The following is a 21,570-nucleotide window of genomic DNA, read 5'->3' as shown; positions in this document are numbered from 1 at the left end:
CACCTCCTCCCCCAGAATTTACAACATGGGAGGAGCAGGTCTTGAACATCCTGCATCCTGAGGGCCTCGCAGGAGTAGGCGGAGGAATGGACTCTGGTAAGTCTCATCTTCACTACTTCATCCCCCCCACCCCACCTGCATGCCGACTCATACCCCCACCCTCACCCCCACCCCCATCACACCTACTCCTTGCAAATGTGTCACCATCACAACCCACCCATCCCAACACCTAGCCCTGCATGCGTCCACAAAGCATGGACACCCATCACCAAAGCATGCCCACTGCACATACACATACAACCCTCCCCCCCCAAACCACCGTCACAACAGCCCCACAAAGGAATGCCAGCACTGGGGTACACGGGCACCAACCCATTGCACGCTATGGCACACACAGAAGCAATAACCATACTTTTATACCCCTGCAGGACCCGAACGCCAGGTCACCGCGCAGGAGGGTCCACAAATGTCCACTCCACCCCCAGAAGAGGCCCACAGTGAGGACAGCAGCTCTGTCTCCCTGGATCTAGATGACCAGCCCGGTCCATCGGGGACCTCGGGACAGTCGGTTCCCCTCACACATCCACAGGCCACAGCAGACCTTCCCCCCTCTGGAAACACCAGCACAGCACCCACCCAGCGGGCCCATACCTCTGTCCCCAGGACACGTCAATCAGCGGTGTGTCCACCACTACAGGGAACCCAGGCTAACCCAACACCCCAACAACAACAGGGACCTGGGGGCAGTGGAAGTGGGCACACGGTCCAGGGGACAGAGGCCCATGGAAACAGGGGAACTGGGAGGGCTGCTGGGGGCAGGCCCAGGGAACCCACTCTCCACGAGGCCCTCTCCTCCATCATGGGAGCATACCACCACTCCCAGGAGACAATGGCGACGGTCCTGGCCAGGTTTCAGGAGATCCAGCTTCTGACAGCCCTGAACAGTATATGGGGTTCAGGGAGGAACTAAGAAACATCAGTTCCGCCATGGGTACCATCGTAGTGGCCCTGAATCAGGTAGTCACCACATTGAGGGACACTGTGGCACCTCAAAGGGCCCCTGACACTAGCATGGACCAAGAACTGCCTACCACCTCCGCCGGCGCTAGTGGACAGGAGGCCCCGACACAAGACCAACAGGCCACCAGAACCCCACCCCCTGCAGAAGGAGAACCACCCCGCAAGCGGGCCCTGAGATCCAGGAAGAAGACAGAGTAAGATGTCAAGACCCCCGCCAGCAAAGGATACCGCCCTGATTGTCATCCCACTGTCCCACATTGTCACCCTGTCCAACCTTAAACTGCCCCTGCTCCACTTTCCACAGGCATTTGGACAATTCACCTGTGATACTGATAGTCTGGACTCTGCCATGGACAATCCTCCAACATCACCCCTCACCGATTTGCAACAACCCATCCAATTTAGAGCACTTGAATAAACACACTTATTGCACAAAACAATCTGGAGTCTGGCTGTGATTTAGAACAAATGTATTAGACATGACTGTGCCAAAATGTTCATTCACATTGTGATGCCAACAAACCGCTGTCACACAGCTGTAGTCCATGGGGAAACAAAGCAGATGTCACGCAGTGGGGCCCACATCTCTGAAAACGGAAGGGAAAGTCACAACACAGTTACCATACACTGGGGGAAAAAGTCAGACAGTAGAGAGGTAGGAGTCTTTAAGTAAATGTAATATGCCGGTGTGTACTCTTACTGGTGTGTCATTGAAAATACTGCTGTATTACTGTGTTCCTGTTCTCTATGTCGTCCTCTTCGGCTTCCTCCTCTTCACTCTCCACAGGCTCCACAGCTGCTACAACACCACCATCTGGACCATCCTCCTGCAGAAAAGGCACCTGGCGTCGCAAAGCCAGGTTGTGAAGCATACAGCAGGCCACGATGATCTGGCACACCTTCTTTGGTGAGTACATTAGGGATCCACCAGTCATATGGAGGCACCTGAACCTGGCCTTCAGGAGGCCGAAGGGTCGCTCGATCACCCTCCTAGTCCGCCCTTGGGCCTCATTGTACCGTTCCTCTGCCCTTGTCCTGGGATTCCTCACTGGGGTCAATAGCCATGACAGGTTGGGGTAACCAGAGTCCCCTAATAGCCACACCCGGTGCCTCTGGAGTTGACCCATCACATACGGGATGCTGTTATTCCGCAGGATGTAGGCGTCATGCACTGACCCAGGGAACTTGGCATTAACATGGGAGATGTACTGGTCAGCCAAACACACCATCTGTACATTCATGGAATGATAACTCTTCCGGTTCCTGTACACCTGTTCACTCCTGCTGGGGGGATCAAAGCAACATGTGTCCCATCAATGGCACCAATGATGTTGGGAATATGTCCAAGGGCATAGAAGTCTCCTTTCACTGTAACCAAATCCCCCACCTCAGGGAAAATGATGTAGCTCCTCATGTGTTTGAGCAGGGCAGACAACACTCTGGACAACACCTTGGAAAACATGGGCTGGGACATCCCTGATGGTATGGCCACTGTTGTTTGAAAAGACCCACTTGCTAAGAAATGGAGTACTGACAGCACCTGCACTAGAGGGGGGATCCCTGTGGGTTGGCGGATGGGTGACATCAGGTCTGGCTCCAGCTGGGCACACAGTTCCTGTATAGTGGCTCGGTCAAGCCTGTATGTCAGTATGACATGTCGTTCCTCCATTGTCGACAGGTCCACCAGCGGTCTGTACACGGGAAGATTCCTCCATCTCCTCGCATGTCCCAGCGGACGGTGCCTATGAAGGACAACAGCGAGCACAGAGTCAAACAACCCACAGGTACGTAACCACAGCTTGCACATAATACGATTCCCAATGCATTGTAAGGTTTGTATGAGTGTTGAAGCAAGGCCTAGGTATGTGTGATGCAGTAGAAATTAAACCATGTGGGCCCTTGAAATGGCGGCTGCCTGACCTGTGAAGTGCGACAGTGGGATGGAGGTCAATGCGCTGGCGTGGCACACCGTGGCGGTAGGCGGTCGAAGACCGCGGCGCAAAGCCGCATTGGTTAACATTGAACCCTATGGGTTTCAGGAGTCAATGACGATGTGCGCCGGCGGTACGCACCGCCGCGGGCGTGACCGCCATTTTCTATCTGCTTAATCACTCGATACCTGATCTTCCACAGGAGAGGACCTACACTGCAAGTGCTGCTGTGACCTTGGTCTGGAAGAGACAATGGCTCATGCGACTGGGGAAAGGGCCCCTGCCTTCACTGCAGAAGAGTTGGAGAAACTTGTGGATGGGGTCCTCCCCCAGTATGCGCTACTCTACGGTCCTCCAGACCAACAGGTAAGTACACAGGGACCATGCTTAGTGGGCAATGCCTGGGTTGAGTGGGGTGGATGAAAGATGGTGGGGAGGGGAGCGATTGAGGCATGCATCAAACGACAGATGAGAGCATGTGCCAGATGGCAAGGGTGGGGATGGGGGGGCCACTCACATCGAGCATGCAGAAGGTGATGACAATTTTTCTCTCCCTGTACATGTCACATAGGTCAGCGCCCACCAGAAAGTCGCTATTTGTTGTGCCATCGCCAAGGACGTCCGGACCCTGGGGGTCCACAACAGACGGGGCACCCACTGCCGGAAGAGGTGGGAGGACATCCGACGCTGCAGCAGGAAGACGGCGGAGGCTCAGCTGGGGATGGCCTCCCAACGTAGGAGGGGTGCCAGTCGTACTTTGACCCCCCTGATGTCCCGGATCCTGGCGGTGGCCTACCCAGACTTGGATGGGCGCGTGAGGACATCACAGCAGACACAAGGGGGTGAGTACAAATACATTCTGCTGACTTTGCGCGCAGTGGAGGTGTCTGGGTGGGGGAGGAGGGCTGTGGGTATCCGTAGGCCAGGGCGATTTCTGTAGGCTAGGCCCCTCCGTAAGGCATGGCCCTGTGCCCCCACCCCCCACCTCTGTAGGGTGCCAAGTACAGGTATCCATGGCCCTGTGTCATCTATGTGTGCAGTTGTCGTCCATAGGCTTGTAGGCCATGTCCCACGGATTGCGTAGTGGACCCCAAGTGCGCGGCGTAGTGCAGGGGGCTTCTGTGTCTGTCCTCTCCGCCAACGGTGTCGCCAATGCATGCACTCAACATGTCTTTATTTCTCTCCCCCCCACCCACTTTTTTGTGGTCTTCCTGTTCATGTGTGCATTAGCATCATCAGGCGGAGGAGAAGTGGCATCGGAGCACGAGGGAGCTGCATCCCACATGGCCCTGGAGGGCCATGCAACGGAGTCCGAATACAACAGTGGGACGGAGGGCGAGGGGAGCTCCACAGCGGGGACTCGTGCTGATGTCAGTGACAGCGACTCGTCCTCTGAAGGGAGCTCCCTTGTAGTGGCGGCAACATCCGTGCCCCCCGCAACAACAGGTACAGCCGCCACCCAGCGCACCAGCACCGCCCTCCCAGCAGCCCCTCAGCGTTTGCCCCGAGCCCGCTCACCCAGGAAGGTGGGCATCTCCTTCGCCCCAGGCACCTCAGGGCCTGCCCCTGTCACCCCTGCTGCCCTCAGTGAGGAGGTCATTGACCTCCTGAGGACCATCATTGTTGGGTAGTCTACCCTTTTGAATGCCATCCAGGGTGTAGAAAGGGAGGTGCACCAGAGTAATGCATACCTGGAGGGCATTCATTCTGGTCAGGCTGCCCATCAGCGATCGTTCAACGCTCTGGCCTCAGTACTGACGGCAGCCATTGTCCCTGTCTCTAGCCTCCCCCCTCCAACTTCCTCCACCCAGACCCAATCCCCTGTACCTCTGCCTATCCCAGACACACCATCAGACCAGCCTGCACACACCTCAACACCCAAGGGAAGCTCATCCAGACATAAGCACCACACATCACACAAGCAACATCCACATGCAGACATACCAACACCCACTGCCTCCACTGTGTCCCCCTCCTCCTCGTCTCCCTCCTCCCTCCCTGTGACGTCTCCACTCACACTTGCATGCACAACATCTTCAGCCACTACGTCCATCACGAGCACACCCACCGGAACACTCCGCACACGTGCAGTCACCACCCCCACTACCATTTACACGTCCCCTGTGTCCTCTCCCAGTGTGTCTGTCACCCCCTCTTCCAAACTACACAAACGCAGGCAGGCAGCCACCCACCCAACAGCCATCCACCTCACTACAGCCTCCAGCCCAAGCACCTGCACCCAAAGACACCAGACTTCACACTCCTACAACCACATCCTCTTCCTCCACTCCCATACCCACTACACCTACCCATCCTCTCTTTCCAAATTGCTTTTCTTTTCCAAACTTGACCTCTTTCCAACAACTCCCCCACCCCGTCCATCTCATAAGACTCCAATCAGCACCTCAGCCACCACAAAACTGGGACCTGTAAAGACTGTTTGCCATGGACTGTGCAGTCCCCCACCCTCAAGGGCAGCCAGTTCAGCTAGGAGCCAAGGCACAGCCAGCCCACCCCCGGAAAAGCATCCGAAGATTGCCAGTGCCCGGCGCGAAAGACCAAAGACACCAGGGACAAAAATCCCTACATTGGCTCCGGCAGGAAGTCGGGTGCCACCTGGCACACCGCCAAAGGTGGGAAAGGGCCACAGGTGAACAGGGAAGGGTGGGAAGGGCAGCACGCCCGACAAGTCCGGCAGCAGGCTAGCTGGCCAGGAGGGCCCCACCAGCCCGTTCCCAGGTGTGCAGGAGGACACCCACAGGCCCGGTACTGCAGCCCAGGAGGGCCCCGCAAGCCACGTCCCAGGTGTGCAGGAGGACACCCACAGGCCCGGTACTGCAGCCCAGGAGGGCCCCGCAAGCCACGTCCCAGGTGGGCAGAAGGACACCCACAGGCCCGGTACTGCAGCCCAGGAGGGCCCCGCAAGCCACCAGACAGATGGGCAGGAAGGCCCCGCCAGCCACATGTCAGGTGGCGAGTGACATCCATACCATGGCCGGATCCGCTGACCTGGACACTCATCTCAAGCACCGCTCCGCTGGGCACCACCGTCTCAAGAACCGCTGAATTGGGCCCTTCATCTCAAGCACCACTCCGCTGGGCACCGCCGTCTCAAGAACCGCTGCGCTGGGCCCTTCATTTCAAGCACCGCTGAACTGGGCCCTTCATCTCAAGAACGGCTGAACTGGGCCCTTCATCTCAAGCACCGCTCCGCTGGTCACCGCCGTCTCAAGAACCGCTGAACTGGGCCCTTCATCTCAAGCACCGCTCCGCTGGGCACCGCCGTCTCAAGAACCGCTGCGCTGGGCCCTTCATCTCAAGCACCGCTGAACTGGGCCCTTCATCTCAAGAACCGCTGAACTGGGCACCGCCATCTCAAGCACCGCTCCGCTGGGCACCGTCGTCTCAAGAATCGCTGAACTGGGCCCTTCATCTCAAGCACCGCTCCGCTGGGCACCGCAGTCTCAAGAACCGCTGTACAGGGCCCTTCATCTCAAGTACTGCTGAACTGGGCCCTTCATCTCAAGAAACGCTCCGCTGGGCACCGCCGTCTCAAGAACCGCTGGACAGGGCCCTTCATCTCAAGCACCGCTGAACTGGGCCCTTCATCTCAAGAACCGCTGAACTGGGCCCTTCATCTCAAGCACCGCTCCGCTGGGCACCGCCGTCTCAAGAACCGCTGGACAGGGCCCTTCATCTCAAGCACCACTGAACTGGGCCCTTCATCTCAAGAACCACTGAACTGGGCCCTTCATCTCAAGAACCGCTGAACTGGGCCCTCCATCTCAAGCACCGCTCCGCTGGGCACCGCTGTCTCAAGAACCGCTGAACTGGGCCCTTCATCTCAAGCACCGCTCCGCTGGGCACCGCCGTCTCAAGACCGCTGGACAGGGCCCTTCATCTCAAGCACCGCTGAACTGGGCCCTTCATCTCAAGAACCGCTGAACTGGGCCCTTCATCTCAAGCACCGCTCCGCTGGGCACCGCCGTCTCAAGAACTGCTGAACTGGGCCCTTCATCTCAAGCACCGCTGAACTGAGCCCTTCATCTCAAGAACCCCTGAACTGGGCCCTTCATCTCAAGCACCGCTCCGCTGGGCACCGCCGTCTCAAGAACCGCTGAACTGGGCCCTTCATCTCAAGCACCGCTCCGCTGGGCACCGCGTCTCAAGAACCGCTGGACAGGGCCCTTCATCTCAAGCACCGCTGAACTGGGCCCTTCATCTCAAGAACCGTTCTACTGGGCACCGCCGTCTCAAGAACCGCTGGACAGGGCCCTTCATCTCAAGCACCGCTGAACTGGGCCCTTCATCTCAAGCACCGCTCCGCTGGGCACCGCCGTCTCAAGAACCGCTGAACTGGGCCCTTCATCTCAAGCACCGCTCCGCTGGGCACCGCCGTCTCAAGAACCGCTGGACAGGGCCCTTCATCTCAAGCACCGCTGAACTAGGCCCTTCATCTCAAGAACCGCTGAACTGGGCCCTTCATCTCAAGAACCGCTGAACTGGGCCCTTCATCTCAAGCACCGCTCCGCTGGGCACCGCCGTCTCAAGAACCGCTGAACTGGGCCCTTCATCTCAAGCACCGCTGGCCCATTGGCGGAAGGGGCAGGCCCGCATCTGTGTCGGGCAGGGCTGCACGAAGCATTCTGGGCACTAGTCCCCCTCCAGTACCAGTGGAGACTGTCATCCACTTGAGAGACTGTGGCTTTGCACTCCCCAGGATGGCACAGTGGGCAAGCCACCCACTGTAGAGACTTGAGAGACTGTGGCTTTGCACTCCCCAGGATGGCACAGTGGGCAACCCACCCACTGTAGAGACTTGAGAGACTGTGGCTTTGCACTCCCCAGGATGGCACAGTGGCCATGGAGGCCCCTCGTGGATCTGGCGTCGTGGACTCATCTGGCTGAGGTGCCCCCCCTTCCCTTCCCCCTGAGGTGCCTGTAGTTTTCCTATCTGATGCCCCTGCAGTGTTCTCTCTGTTGGAGGCAGGTATCCTGTGTGGGCTTTGCCCATGTGTTTTGGCCCAGTGGCCCACGAACAATGGCTGATACACATATCGGACTGGACAATTTATGTATATAAAGTTATAGATGTGTGATATATTTTATACTCAGTCTTACAATATAATTCTAAATTTATAATCATTTCCTTTTGTCTTTGCATTCTTCCGGGGAGTTTGGGGGGGTAACTGTGATGTGTTGCTATGCATTGATGTGTGTGTTGTAGTGGGTGAGGGTGGGTGTGTCGCATATGTGTGTCCCCGTAATTTTTTGCCTCCCCCCTCCCCTGTGTCGTAGGTGCAGTACTCACCGTTGTCTTCTGCGCCGGCGTTCGTGCTTCTGGTAGAGGAGCAGGAAGACAATGGCTGGGAGGATGTGGAGTTCGGGTTCCATGCTGTCCAGATTCCTCGTGGGGTGTATGGAGGTGAGCGTTTTCCGTTTGAAATGGCTGTTTCCGCTGTGTTTTTATCGGCGGGGCTACTGCCCCGGAAAAGGTGGCGGATTGGTGGGTTGTGATAGGGTGGGCGGTACATTGTCTCCCGCCTGTCTGTTGGCAGTGACCGCCGCACTGTTTGTTTGTCCCGCCGTGGCGGGCGTTGTGTTAATGTGGCAGTCTCTGTTGGCGGTTTCCGCCAGGGTCGGAATTGCATTTTTTTTACCGCCAGCCTGTTGGCGGTTTTGCCGCTGCTTTAACACTGACCGCCAGGGTTGGAATGACCCCCTTTGTTTTTTTATGTCCAGTTATGGAAAAAGTGCAACACTCTTACTGTTTAGCTACCTATATTGTGCCAACCTTGTTTGTATAAGAGAGCAATGTGATGTTCCTTCTGCTACTGCCAGTTGGCCTTGACTTACTGTTGTGTTTATAATCAAACGCATTCCACCGTTGCTATGTGCTGTGTGGAACACGTTGGGAAGAAGGAACAGGAAGGCGGTTGATTTAGAGGCTTTCCCCGGAGGGTCCAAGGAAATAAAGTGGCTTACAACAAATTGTTGTATGATTCATTCATAACAAATTGCCGATGAGCGCCTGGAGCTGTGAAACTACGCGTGCTGTGTCGTGGAGAAGTGGACAGCACCTATTAGCACTCTTCTGGGCCGGAGTTAGCGCCGACGGAGAGATCCTTATCACGATTTGTGTTCGCACATTTCCGATTCCTTGAGGGCCGGTTTGTGCGGATTTACATCGTACATTTTCGCTCCTGGATTCATCAAGGAAGTTATATGGGCCGTGGGCAAGGGAAGTTTTGCGCGTCAATGTTGCCATGACAACGTGAGCGCTGATGGGTATGTGTTGCCAGAGGCCATATTGAAGGATCCTGTGGAAGTGTGTAGTTGCCTTGGCAATGAAGTTTAACCGGCTGTGAGCTCAGACGTGAGCTTCATTGAGATCCAAGTTGATTTCATACACGCGAGCCTTGTCAGTGACTCAACGTGCGCTGGATTTAAATACAACAAATTTTCCTTATTTTGTGACAAGCCCCTATTTCTTTGGGAAACAACTTTACGTGTATTTAGTGGCCATCTTTGTCTTTTGGGATAATCCTTATGGAAACCATGGATGGCTGGTTGCATTTGTTACTTTTTTCTGGGCTATTGTTTTCAATATAAGCTTGGGGTAGATAATTAATAATGGCAACACAGAACTTCAGGATTTCTCCACCACATGCATTTTGGCCAACAGGTTCTGAACCAACTATTAAGTGGATACAGTGGAAAGAGTACTTTATAAATTAAATTGATGCAGTAGGTGATTCTGGCAACATGTCAGCAGAGCGAAAAAAAACGTATTTTACTACATTCCTTAGGTCCTTATGGGTTAAGAGTGTATAACCAAATGTTAAAGGCTTCAGTAGTAGGGGATCAGAATGTTTTTGAGGCGGCATTAAAGATCTTGACACTTATTTTGCACCAAAGGTTTGTATGGGCATTACTAGGTATACATTTTTTTCAACGTAAGCAACATGAGAATGCATCGGTGGACAATTATGTAGCTGAACTTAAAAAATTAGCATTTGATTGCAAGTTTGGAGCATTACAAACTGAGTTAATTAGAGATCAATTAGTAATGCATGTCCATAATCAAAGTATTCAAGAACGTTTATGGGTGAATGGTGATTCATCACTTGAAGATGTTATGACTATTGTGCGTAAAGCAGAGATGTCAGGTAGATGCGCCAAGGAGTTATTGTCAAAAGTAAAAGAGTCTGAGGCAAACTCCAAACCTGCCAGTAAGTCTTTCAATGCCCAATCAAAATCATTTGCTAAAAATAAAAAAAAAGATGTTACAGGTGTGTTAGTAAGGATCACCTAGCGTACAGCAAGACTTGTCCAGCCATCCAAAGGAAATGTGGTAATTGTGGGTTAATTGGTCATTTTGCAAAAGTTTGCAGGAAAGAAATAGTAACGTGAAGTGTGGGTTGAAAAATTTGGAATGGGGAGATGAAGAGGTTGGAGAGTGTCCTCTTATTGGGAATGATAATGTCATATGTTCTTCAACTAATATGATTCTGAATGTCTATTGGGAGTCTAAAAAAGAAAATAAGCCGGAGTGTCAAATAAGCATTGGTGGAGTTAAAATGAAAATTTCAGCGGATTCTGGTTCACCTGATACCATTGTGAATGAAGGGGTATGGAGAGACAAATTTGTGGGAAAAATTGGTGTGGAGTTATGTGAACCAGATAAACAACTGCAAGGATACAGCGGTGATAAAATTGACATGTTAGGTTATAGGTGGTTAACCGTTAGGTTTAAAAACAGATCCACTCGAGCTAAGTTGTATATATGCAAGAAAGGACCACCAGTTCTTGGCTGGCAGGGTAAATTGCACATTGTCGTGGATCCAAACAGTGAAGAACAAGTGACGGTGGTGGATGAAGAGCTGGATTTTGCAAAGGATGTGTTATGTAAATTTCCTTTAGTGTTTGACACGTACTTTGGAAATTTAAAGGGTTTTGAACACCGTATAATTTTGAAGGATAATGCAGTTCCCAAGGTAGATAAGGTTAGGAACGTTCCTATCATGATTAGAGATGAAGTTTCAGAGGAGCTGCAAAGATTGGCGTTAGGAGTGATACAACCAATTGAAGCGTCGAAATGGATTTCTCCATTGGTGGTCGCCAGACGGAGTAATGGAAAGATTTGTCTATGTGTGGACTTACGCCATTTGAACAATACTATTGTTATTGATCGTTTTCCTTTACCTAGGATTAATGAAATGGTTCTCTCTTTAAAGGATGCAAGAATATTCTCCACAATAGATTTGTCTGCTGCATATCATCAGATTTCCTTGACTTCTGACTCAAAAAAATACACTGCGTTTATTACACCTTTTGGGTGTTATCCAATTCAACAAGATGGCTTTTGGGTTAGTATCTGCTGCTGCTGTGTTCCAAAGACTTATGTTTCAGTTATTTTGAAATAAAACTGGTGTAAAATGTTTCCAGGATGACATTCTAATCTATGGAAGGAACAAAATCGAACATGATTCAAGGCTAAAGGAGGTGATGAATATATTGGAGAAAAGTGGTTTAACTGTGGAACTCTCGAAATGCAAATTCGCAAGGAACGGCGTCACATATCTGGGTCATGACATTGGAGCCCAAGGTGTCATACCAAAAGAGTCTCTTGTGAATGCTATCAAAGATGCTCCGCTTCCAAATTCTAAGGATACTGTCAGATCCTTTTTAGGATTAGTTGATTACTGTGCTAAATTTATTCCACGATTTGCTGACAAAAGTTTTCATTTGAGACAACTGTTAAAAAACAAAATCAAGTTTGAATGGTCTAAGGAATGCCAAGAAGCATTCAACCACATCACTTCAGAAATTGATAAAGTTCAAGGTTTGCAATGTTTTGATCCTAACCTGAATAACTATATCACGACGGATGCCAGTGGTAAAGGGTTGTGTGCAGTATTAAGCCAGAAGGATAAGGATGGGAAGGAATTTATAATATCTTTTGCTTCTAGAGCCTAATCGCCAACAGAGGAAAAGTATCCCACAATTGAGAGGGAAGCGTTGGCACGTGCGTGGGCTCTGGATCACTTCAGAGTTTTTGTGTGGGGAAAACCAGTGACAATTTTCTGTGATCACAAGCCGTTGGTGAAATTATTGACAATGGAGGGAACTGTGAATGCTTCTGCGAGGATTGCAAGATTATCAATAAGGATGCAGGACTATGTATATAAGCTGATATATTTACCTGGCAAGGACAATTTAGTAGCGGACTTTCTATCTAGAATGCCTACTAAATTGGAAGAACGTATGAAAACTGGCATAATTTTCAAGTAGCCTTTGTACATGCAGATGGTAGTTGTGCTGTGTGCAGTGAAGAATGGATGTCTAAATATGATAAGGATACTGTATTGATCGATGTGAGAAATTTCTTGCAAGAAAGTTGGCCTGATAAAAGCAAATTGAAGGAAGAGGTTAAGCCATTTTGGGAAGCGAGATCGCAGTTGTCTATGGAGAATAGTACAATCATGAGGGGTGAACGGATTGTTCCGCCGAAAAGCTTGAGGGAAGTAATTGTGGATCTATGTCATGAAGGACACTTTGGTATTGTAAAAACAACGGGTGTGATAAGAAGTTTATTTTGGTGGCCAAATGTGGATGTTGAGGTCGAAAGGTTTGTGAGGAATTGTTCCAAGTGTTCGAATGCCGACAAGATGTTACAAACATTCAGACCGCCAATGAATGAACATTTTTTGCTGAAACAACCATTGGAACAGGTGGCAATTGACTTTGCTGGACCTTTTGGTGATGAACAAAAATATGTGATTGTGTTGATGGATTTGTTTTCAAGATGGCCTATTTTAAAAATTGTGAAGAGGGTAGACACAAAATGTGTTTTGGAATTTTTAGGTAAGGTTTTTGTGTCTGAAGGTTTACCTAAAGTGGTACTAAGTGACAATGGTGTTCAGTTTGTGTCCAAAGCATTGAAAGATTACTTCAAAATAATTAGCGTACGACATGAAACTACTTCCCTTTATAACCCAAGTTGCAATGGCATGGTAGAAGGGATCAACAGGGTGATTAAGAGAGTTATTCAATCAGCCTTTGCTAGTGGCATGGATTGGGAAGTACAGTTATACAAGGCTGTATGGGCATACAGAGTGATGAAGAATGAGTTAACAGAATTGTCGTCTTTTGTGATAAAGAAAGGGCGGGAACCTAGGACCAAGTATAGTTTAATCTGGTTGCATCAACGTAATGTTGTGCAATGGTCTTTAGAATCAGTTCAGAATAGGATGAAGGAAAAACATGACGTTATGAAAAAACTTTATGATGAGCAGCATGGTACTAAACCAGTTGACATTGTGGTTGGTGATTGGGTTCATGTCAAGAAACCAGGTAAGGTTATAAAAGGACGTAGTCAATTTTATGAACCAGGGGAAGTGGTAGAGGTATTGAACAATGCTATCAGGTTGAGCAATGGGAAAGTATGGAATCTTAAACGGGTGGCCAAGGTGTGTAGGGAAGTTTGGAGACATAATCCATCTACCCCAGATTTTAGATGGCTGGAAGGGGAAGAAGGTGATGATATCTGTAAGTAATGATGGACTATTTAAGGAGAATGGTGGAAGTGAAAATAGTGTTGATGCGAACAAGGAGATTGGTGGAAGTGGAAATAGCATTGATGTGAACAAGGAGATTGGTGGAAAGGAAAATAGTGCTGAAGTGAACGAGGATGTTGAGTATCATGAAAGGTTTGAGAAAGTTGATGGTGGTGTTAGTGAAGTTTTGGATGGAGGGAGAGTGAGGAAACCATCTGGTTGGCTTAAGGATTTTGTGTGCGGGAGAAAGTTTTCTTGAGTTAATCAAATAACTTTTATGAGAGCCATATGTATATAAAATATTATAAGTACTGCTGTTAGTACTACTGTTAAATTTCAATGTTTGGTTTATATTTATTGCATCATTTATTTGTATTAGTTATTTTCTTTGTATTTTGAAAAGAAGGGGATGTGTTGTGTTTATAATCGAACGGGTTCCATCGTTGCTATGTGCTGTGAGGAACGTGTCAGGGAGAAGGAACAGGGAGGCGGTTGATTAAGAGGCTTTCCCCGGAGCCTCCAGGAAATAAAGTGGCTTACAACAAATTGTTGTATGATTTATTCATAACACTTACTATTTGATTTAGGGAAGTCTGTGTTATGGTTGTCCACGTTGTACCTTTAATGTGTAGTGAAGCTTGGTATAAAACTTTTCACTACACATAAGAAAAAACAATTCACATTGCTAATGTTTGTTTTAATGCACAATGCAAGTGTGCCAGTGAACTCTCAGTAAAAATGTAATCAGAGCGAGTCAACAAATTTGTAAATTTTAAAACATAGCTGAGAAGTCGTTTTTTGTCATTTATAGCATATCCAGTCATTTTAGCCAACAGTACTTTGCATGTTGGGGTTTTGAGCCCAGAAGTGAACTGTTAAAAGCAAAACTACAAGCCCCACAATGCAACATGCTGTTGGTTGCAAAGCCAGAAAGAAGTGATGGTACCCTATGTCGTAGTGCCAAAAGGCAGAGTTGTGAAATGTAAAATAGACTTTAGCTCCGTAGTTCTACATTTTTTCTTCAACCAATAGTTTTTTCTTCAACCAATAGTTTGGGGAATCAGAGATAAACATACCTGTGGCTAAGCGAGCAAAGAAAGCCTTTCAATGCAAATGCGAGCATCTCACTGCTCATTGTCCAACATTAACAAGCTATTGAAAAGTGTGGCCTCCTATAATACGCTAAATGCCACTAGCCTCGCACTACCTGACAGTCCGAACTACAAATATTTGTCCTGTAGGCTGACTCAAAATGAAGGGCACCTAACCCATTCCCACACTGCGTACATGATCTAAAATGTTAATTGCAATCAAAGCAATAAAAGTCTGAAGGAGTAGGGCTGCCTCGCTCCATGACTGTCTTCGGCTCCGGGTTTTAAACCCACAAATCGCTATTTCAGCTGTATTGGGATGACACTAACTTTCTGAACACCCGAGTGCATTAGCTCGTCATAATAACGCCCGAAACTAGAAACAAAGTCCGTGGTGACATGGAGTTAGGTGCCTACCATAATATGTATATTTATATTTGCAGCATTATAAGGCGCTAGACAGGAGAGTGCGAGGTCTCAGTGAACCACCGTGACAGCCGAGCTCAGAGCCCCCTCGAGCAAGGCCCCGGTTGAATGTTTAGGTTGTTCACTCGCAGACGGGCCCCCTCAGCAGGGTCGGTGGGTCTCCTACCTGGGCCGAGACCCCCTGCACAGGCGTCCAGGAAGCGCTCGTCCTCCGTAGGATCGCAGCAACTTTCCGCTGACGCTGATCAAGGAAGTTATGTTAGGAATGGGGACTGACTCCTCGGGAAGGCACGCACTGCGGGGCGGAGAATGAGGAACAACCTTATATGTAAACAAACCGGGGCTCGGGCGGGGACAGCTGATGAGGAATAATCCGCCCGTGACTGAACGCGGAACCAGGGCTGCTTGGCCGTTGGGAACGTCACAGCGCGAGGGTAGACGTCACAATGAAAATGACGCGGCAGAAGTGCGCTCTGCGGAGTGTCCCGGGGGCAGCGGCGCGGGACCCGGTCCCTCGGGGGCACTACATGGAGGAGGTTGGAAACGGTGCCACGTAAGGCAACTATATTTTCTTTCAACAAGCAGTAATTTTGTCAGGACCGGATGCTCCTATTATGCTTCTCTTTCTATGCTTTATTTTTTTACCAGCCAATTAGAAAGAAGACTTTTAATACTACATATCCCATCAACCCAGTAATATCATGTGACCAACCATAGAGCCATGCTCTATAAAACCAGAGGATAACAACACTCTTCATCTTTCTTTGCTGCTCCACAGCCAGTTAAGTTCTCCTTCTATTTTTTATTACTGTTACTGCTCACATTGATTCTGTTTCTTGATAACGTGGCGCATTGGCGCAATCGCATCTCGATTGCATTTTTTATTGTTGACATTGTTCTGTAATTTTACCCCCATTCTGGAGCAGTGTGTCGCCCTGACTTGTGGAGCGGGAGTGTGGGAGCAAGGACTATATGGCCGAAAGCCGTGCAGTCTTGTTTCGATTTTTAGACTCGAAAACGTGTCAGATCGCGAGTGCACGACCTGACGAGTGACACTCGTTTGCAGTCTTCACTCGTCAAGTCGCGTGTGCTTTATTGTGTCCCCAGAGGCTTTTGTGCATGCTGAGCAAAAGAACAATGGATTAAACCCAGATCTGTGACTGGGGGTGAAGTTTCAACTCTCCATCTATCATCCATTTGTGTTGCTAAAGTTGCCCTAAGTGGGAAGGGTATGCCCAGACATGGGTCACTTGCTCACTGTGCCACTGGATTCAAGCTAGCCTGGCTGATGAAGGGTGATACCCTGAAACCGGTCCTAGGATGCTTGTTTCCGGTCAAGGGAAGACCTGGGCTGGATTGTTCCCATGGGGAACAGGGTCAAGGCTGATTTGCATATGGCTAGGTCCAAACTGGGGTGGCATGGTCAGCAAAAGAACAATGGATTAAACCCAGATCTGTGATGGGGGTGAGTGTTTGAAAAGTTTCAACACTCCATCTATCATCCTTTTTTGTTGTTGAAGTCCTTTTAGGACTGTTGGAAATGGCCCTTTTTGCAGGGTTATCCTCAAACTTCTTGCCTTATTCCTTCTATTTTTTAAGGTCTGTTTTTTGCTGCTTTATTGTCTCTGCACACATTACCACTGCTAATCAGTGCTAAAGTGCAAGTGATCCCTAGGTAAATTGTACTGTTGATTGGTTTATCTATGATTGGCATATTTGATTTACTGGTAAGTCCCTAGTAAAGTGATCCAGAGGTGCCCAGGGCCTGTAAATCAAATGTTACTACTGGGCCTGCAGCACTGATTGTGCCACCCACATAAGTAGCCCTATAAACATGGCTCAGACCTGCCACTGCAGTGTCTGTCTGTGTGTGCAGTTTTAAACTGCCAATTCGACCTGGGAAGTGTACCCACTGTACAGGCCCAAACCTTCCCTTTTGGTACATGTAAGGCACCCCTAAGGTAGGCACTAGGTAGCCCCATGGGCAGTGTGCAGTGTATTTAAAAGGTAGGACATGTACTGGTATGTTTTACATGTCCTAACAGTGAAATACTATCAAATTCGGGTTTCACTGTTGCAAGGCCTATCTCCCTCATAGGTTAACAAGGGGGGTGCATTTAAGTAACCTTAAAGCACAGATTCCCTTTGAGGGTAGGTAGAAATATGGAGTTTGGGGTCTCTGAACTCACATTTTAAAAAATACATCTTTTAGTGAAGTTGCTTTTTAGATTGTGAGTTTGAAAATGACACTTTTAGAAAGTAGGCATTTTCTTGCTTAAACCATTCTGTGACTCTGCCTGTTTGTGGATTCCCCGTCTGGGTCAGTTTGACAGTTGGGCTGTTCACACCTCTCCTCTAGGCAGTGACACAAAGGGAGCTGGGGTGTAGCCTGCATATCTGGATGGGCCATCTGAGCTAGAGTGGAGGGAGGTGTGATCGCTTGCATCTGAAAGGACTGTGCCTGCCCTCAAACAATGCAGTCTCCAACCCCCTGGTAAGCGTTTGGGGCCTGGCCTGGACAAGGAAGGATCTTGCAAACACTTGAGACTTAGCTTTGAAGTTTGCCAACTTCAAAGGCAGAATGGGGTATAAGAAGAAGACCCAAAACCCCAGACCTTTAGAATCTTTCTGGAATCAAGAGGAATCTCTGCCAAGGAGAAGAGTTGGAGGAGGAGTACTGTCCCTTTGCTGTGTTGCTTTGCTGGACTGGCCTGCAGTTGCTGCTTCTGCCTGAAAAGAGTGCAAAGGGTGAACTTTGCTGTGTGTCCTGCTTGAGAGAGTTCTCCAAGGGCTTGGAGTAGAGCTTGCCTCATGTTGAAGTCTCAGGGACACCAACAACTTCAGTTTCCTTGACCTGCAGCACTAGGAACTGTGGCGGTGATTCTAACCGCGGCGGGCGGCGGTCGCCGCCCGCCATGCGGTTACCGCCAAATGACCGCACCGCGGTCACAAGACCGCGGCGGCCATTCTGGCTTTCCCGCTGTGCTGGCGGGCGACCGCCAAAAGGCCGCCCGCCAGCACAGCGGGAAAGACCCAGCAACGATGAAGCCGGCTCCGAATGGAGCCGGCGGAGTTGCTGGAGTGCGACGGGTGCAGTAGCACCCGTCGCGAATTTCAGTGTCTGCTAGGCAGACACTGAAATTCCTTTTGGGGCCCCCAGGGGCCCCGCGGCACCCCCTACCGCCATCCTGTTCCTGGCGGGAGACCCGCCAGGAACAGGATGGCGGTAGGGGGTGTCAGAATCCCCATGGCGGCGGAGCGCGCTCCGCCGCCATGGAGGATTCTCAAGGGCAGCGGAAAGTCGGCGGTACACCGCCGACTTTCCGTTTCTGGCCGCGGCTGAACCGCCGCGGTCAGAATGCCCAGCGGTGCACCGCCAGCCTGTTGGCGGTGCTACCGCGGTCATTCGCCCTGGCGGTTTTTACCGCCAGGGTTAGAATGACCCCCTGTGTGTTTTGTGCTGTTCAAGAGGAGAAACCACCTTGACGACGCCACTGGCCTGCATCATGACCTGCCGACGCCACACGGAGTCACATTGCCCCGCTTCGCACTCCGGCCCTGGTCTCACCAACGCCGACATCGCATGACTTCACTGAGCTGCTGCTCGCTCCGCAACCTGTGGGCCCCGCACTCCAGCATTGCCTGCTCACACCGCAGCCTGGGCATCCCCGACGCCGCCGTTCTTGCTGACACCGGCGCCGCTGCCTGCACCATGGCCTGTAGACACCGCTTGTGAGGTACGCAAAGCACCGTCCCGTTCCGCACCACAGCCCCGGACCACCGACGCCAGCACCATTGACACCAGTGTCTTCACCAGGCATCCCTGCCCGCGCTGTGGCCTGTGGACACCGCTCGTTAGGGTCACGAAGCACCGTCCCGTCCCGCACCGCTGGCTTGGGCCTACAGACAACAGCGCTTCAGCAACGATGATGGCGTTGCCTGCACTGTGACCTGGTGACCCCGCTCACCGACGCCGCTGGATGCTATCACCAAGCCTCTGCCTGCACCGTGACCTGTGGGTATTGCATGTCTCATCATCCCGCTTCACACCGCAGCCCTGACACCATCCAGGCCAGCGCTCCTGAATTCATCAGCCCAGAGTTCGATCCGCAAGACGTGTGACTTCAAGGGCCCGACGACTCTGGAACCGACACCGCAACATCAGCGATGCCGCTCTCCGGAGCTCACCGCGAGGATCACAACACCCTGCAATTCCAAAGGTACTGTTTGCGGGTCTTCCCGACACCATAGCTGTCCCGCGACGCTGCGGCTGGCCTGAACTGTTGGTTTTGTTGATCACGACGCAGTGATATACCCAGGTGGAGCTATCGACTTCAAGAAACTGTATTTTTGAGTAAATCTGGTAGAATTCATATATTTATTACTGTATGGTGGATTTTTATCATACTTGGTCTTGTTTTATATAGATAAATATTGGCTATTTTTCTAAAACTGGTGTGATGTCCTTTTGTAGTGTTGTCACTGTGTTACTGTGTGTTATGTGCAAATGCTTTACACATTGCTTCTGAGATAAGCCTGACTGCTCGTGCCAAGCTACCAAGGGGGTGAGCAGGGGTTATCTGAGTGGGTATCTCCCTTATCCTGACTAGAGCGATGCTCCTTACTTGGACAGGGTGCAAACCCACTGCCAACTAGAGACCCCATTTCTAACAAGGACCTTTTAAGTTTCAATTTAAATTGCAGCATTGAGTGAATATCAATATTGAAAGTGTCATTATGTATGACACATACCAGGAAGGTGAGGAGAGTTATTATTATGATAATGGACAATCTAGCTCATTTGAATCTGGTACAGACATTAAACGCAGGAGTGAGACAGAACGTTAATGAGGCCTTAGTCAAGGCTATTGCACTTTTAAAAAAAATCACCTTTATGGGTTTGCTGAACAACAAGGTTGGATACCTTCCCCAGCAGGCATGATAAATGGGGCCAAAGACAAACCTATTGCCAAACAAAATAATGAACCTCATTCTGAGGCATTCAAAAAGCTAGAAGCTTCTCTGGCTACTGAGCACCCCTACAGTATGCCTTCAGGCTCCCAAACTGACACAATCGCAGAGGACTCTGACTCGGTATCCTCTCAGACCTCTTCTCTTGAGGACGCTCAGGTTCTGTGCAAGCACAAATCGGAAACCCACCATACCACCTGAGTAAACAACCTAAATTTTTGACTTTTGAACCAGGGACATCATTCATCCCAGGTCAACTGCATGGGTGCCCCTCAAGAAGTGGTGGACTACGTCAAAACCCACATCAGGCAAGATTTTGATAAGGAAGTGCGAGCTCGCCTGCGCTCTGAGTGCCCCAGACCCAAACTGTCTGATAAAGTGGCAGAAAGCCCTGAAGTGAACCCCCCTATGGTGATGTACCTCAGGAAGTATACTAAAGACCCGAAAAAGCGCTGGATTGGGCATGGAAAGCTTGCCAAGATAAATTACAGGACATGTCATGCCCTTTCACTAAGATATTCGAACTAGCCTTTGAAGCTAAAGAGTCTAATGTCCCAGTTGATGTTGAGGTCCTAGTGGGATGGGCTCAACAAGCGATTTGCCAGCTAGGCAATACAAACTATCCAATTCTGAATGCAAGACGTTGCTTTTTCCTCATTAAGTTAGACCCTAAATTGGAGGACCTTGCTTCTTCTGAAGCAGAACCAGCGGCGCAAGGTTTATTGTTTGGGGCCCTATTCCTAAAAGAACTATCTAAATTCGTTTCTACTTACTCCAACCTGGACAAGGCCCAAGGTTCAATTAAAAAGGCTCTACGACCACTTTTTGGAAGGGTCGGGTGCTTCTCGGGGTGAGCGTACAGCCGCGGATACCAGGGCTCGCCAGGAAACAGCTTCCAAAGAGACAGCTTCCATAGAGGTAGAGGTGGCTACCAAGAACAAGGATCCACCTTCTACCCCTCAAGGTGTTCATTCAGAGGGCACTTCTGGAAAGGAAGATATAGAGGTTCCGCAGTCTCAATCCAGGACTTTAATCCCTCAGTTGAGAATTATGCTGTGGGCAGAAGTTTCTTTAGTGGGACGTACCCAGTTATTTTTTCTCAGACTAGAGTTTTTTTTTAAAAAACCCTACAGTCGGCTCCTCCTCGCAGGCTGGATTTTTCCCACCTAGATCGGAGTTTCATTCATTCCAAAATCCAATCTCTTCTCTCAAAAAATGCAAAAGAAGAGTCCAACCCCTCGGTTTCCTAAGCTCCATTTTTCTGGTCAACAAGAAGGGAGGACGGCTCCTGATTAGTTTTCAGTCTGAGAGAATTCAACCAATGGATCCTTTACGGTCATTTCAAGATGGAGGGGATCCATTTGTTACAGGACATTTTTCAAGTGGGGGATTGGATGGTATGTTTAAACTTGAAGGACACCTACCTTTCCATCCCGATATTCCCACACCACAGACGTTTCCTTCAATTTCAATGGATAGGCAAGTTTTACAAATTCAAAGTTCTCCGCTTCGGCCTATCGTCAGTCCCATGGTACTTCACGAAGATATTAAAGCAGGTAGTAGAATCTCCAA

General features: G+C 50.0%; 1 protein-coding gene across 1 annotated transcript in view; it reads right to left on the bottom strand.

The window, feature by feature from the left end:
• Window positions 1-21,570, bottom strand: part of LOC138297156 (zinc finger protein 729-like) — a 355,358-nt gene that overhangs the window by 90,899 nt on the left and 242,889 nt on the right. The window contains exons 9-10 of the mRNA XM_069236647.1: window positions 15,366-15,550; window positions 8,263-8,550 (exon numbers count right to left, since the gene is read on the bottom strand). Coding sequence (XP_069092748.1) covers window positions 8,263-8,550; window positions 15,366-15,550 — 473 coding nt within the window. The remainder of the gene's footprint in view (window positions 1-8,262; window positions 8,551-15,365; window positions 15,551-21,570) is intronic.

The sequence above is a fragment of the Pleurodeles waltl genome, chromosome 5 (assembly GCF_031143425.1).
Source record: "Pleurodeles waltl isolate 20211129_DDA chromosome 5, aPleWal1.hap1.20221129, whole genome shotgun sequence".
In the NCBI taxonomy this organism is placed as follows: Eukaryota; Metazoa; Chordata; class Amphibia; order Caudata; family Salamandridae; genus Pleurodeles; species Pleurodeles waltl.
Note: the sequence above shows the minus strand (reverse complement) of the source record. Positions and strands in the feature narration are given on the sequence as shown.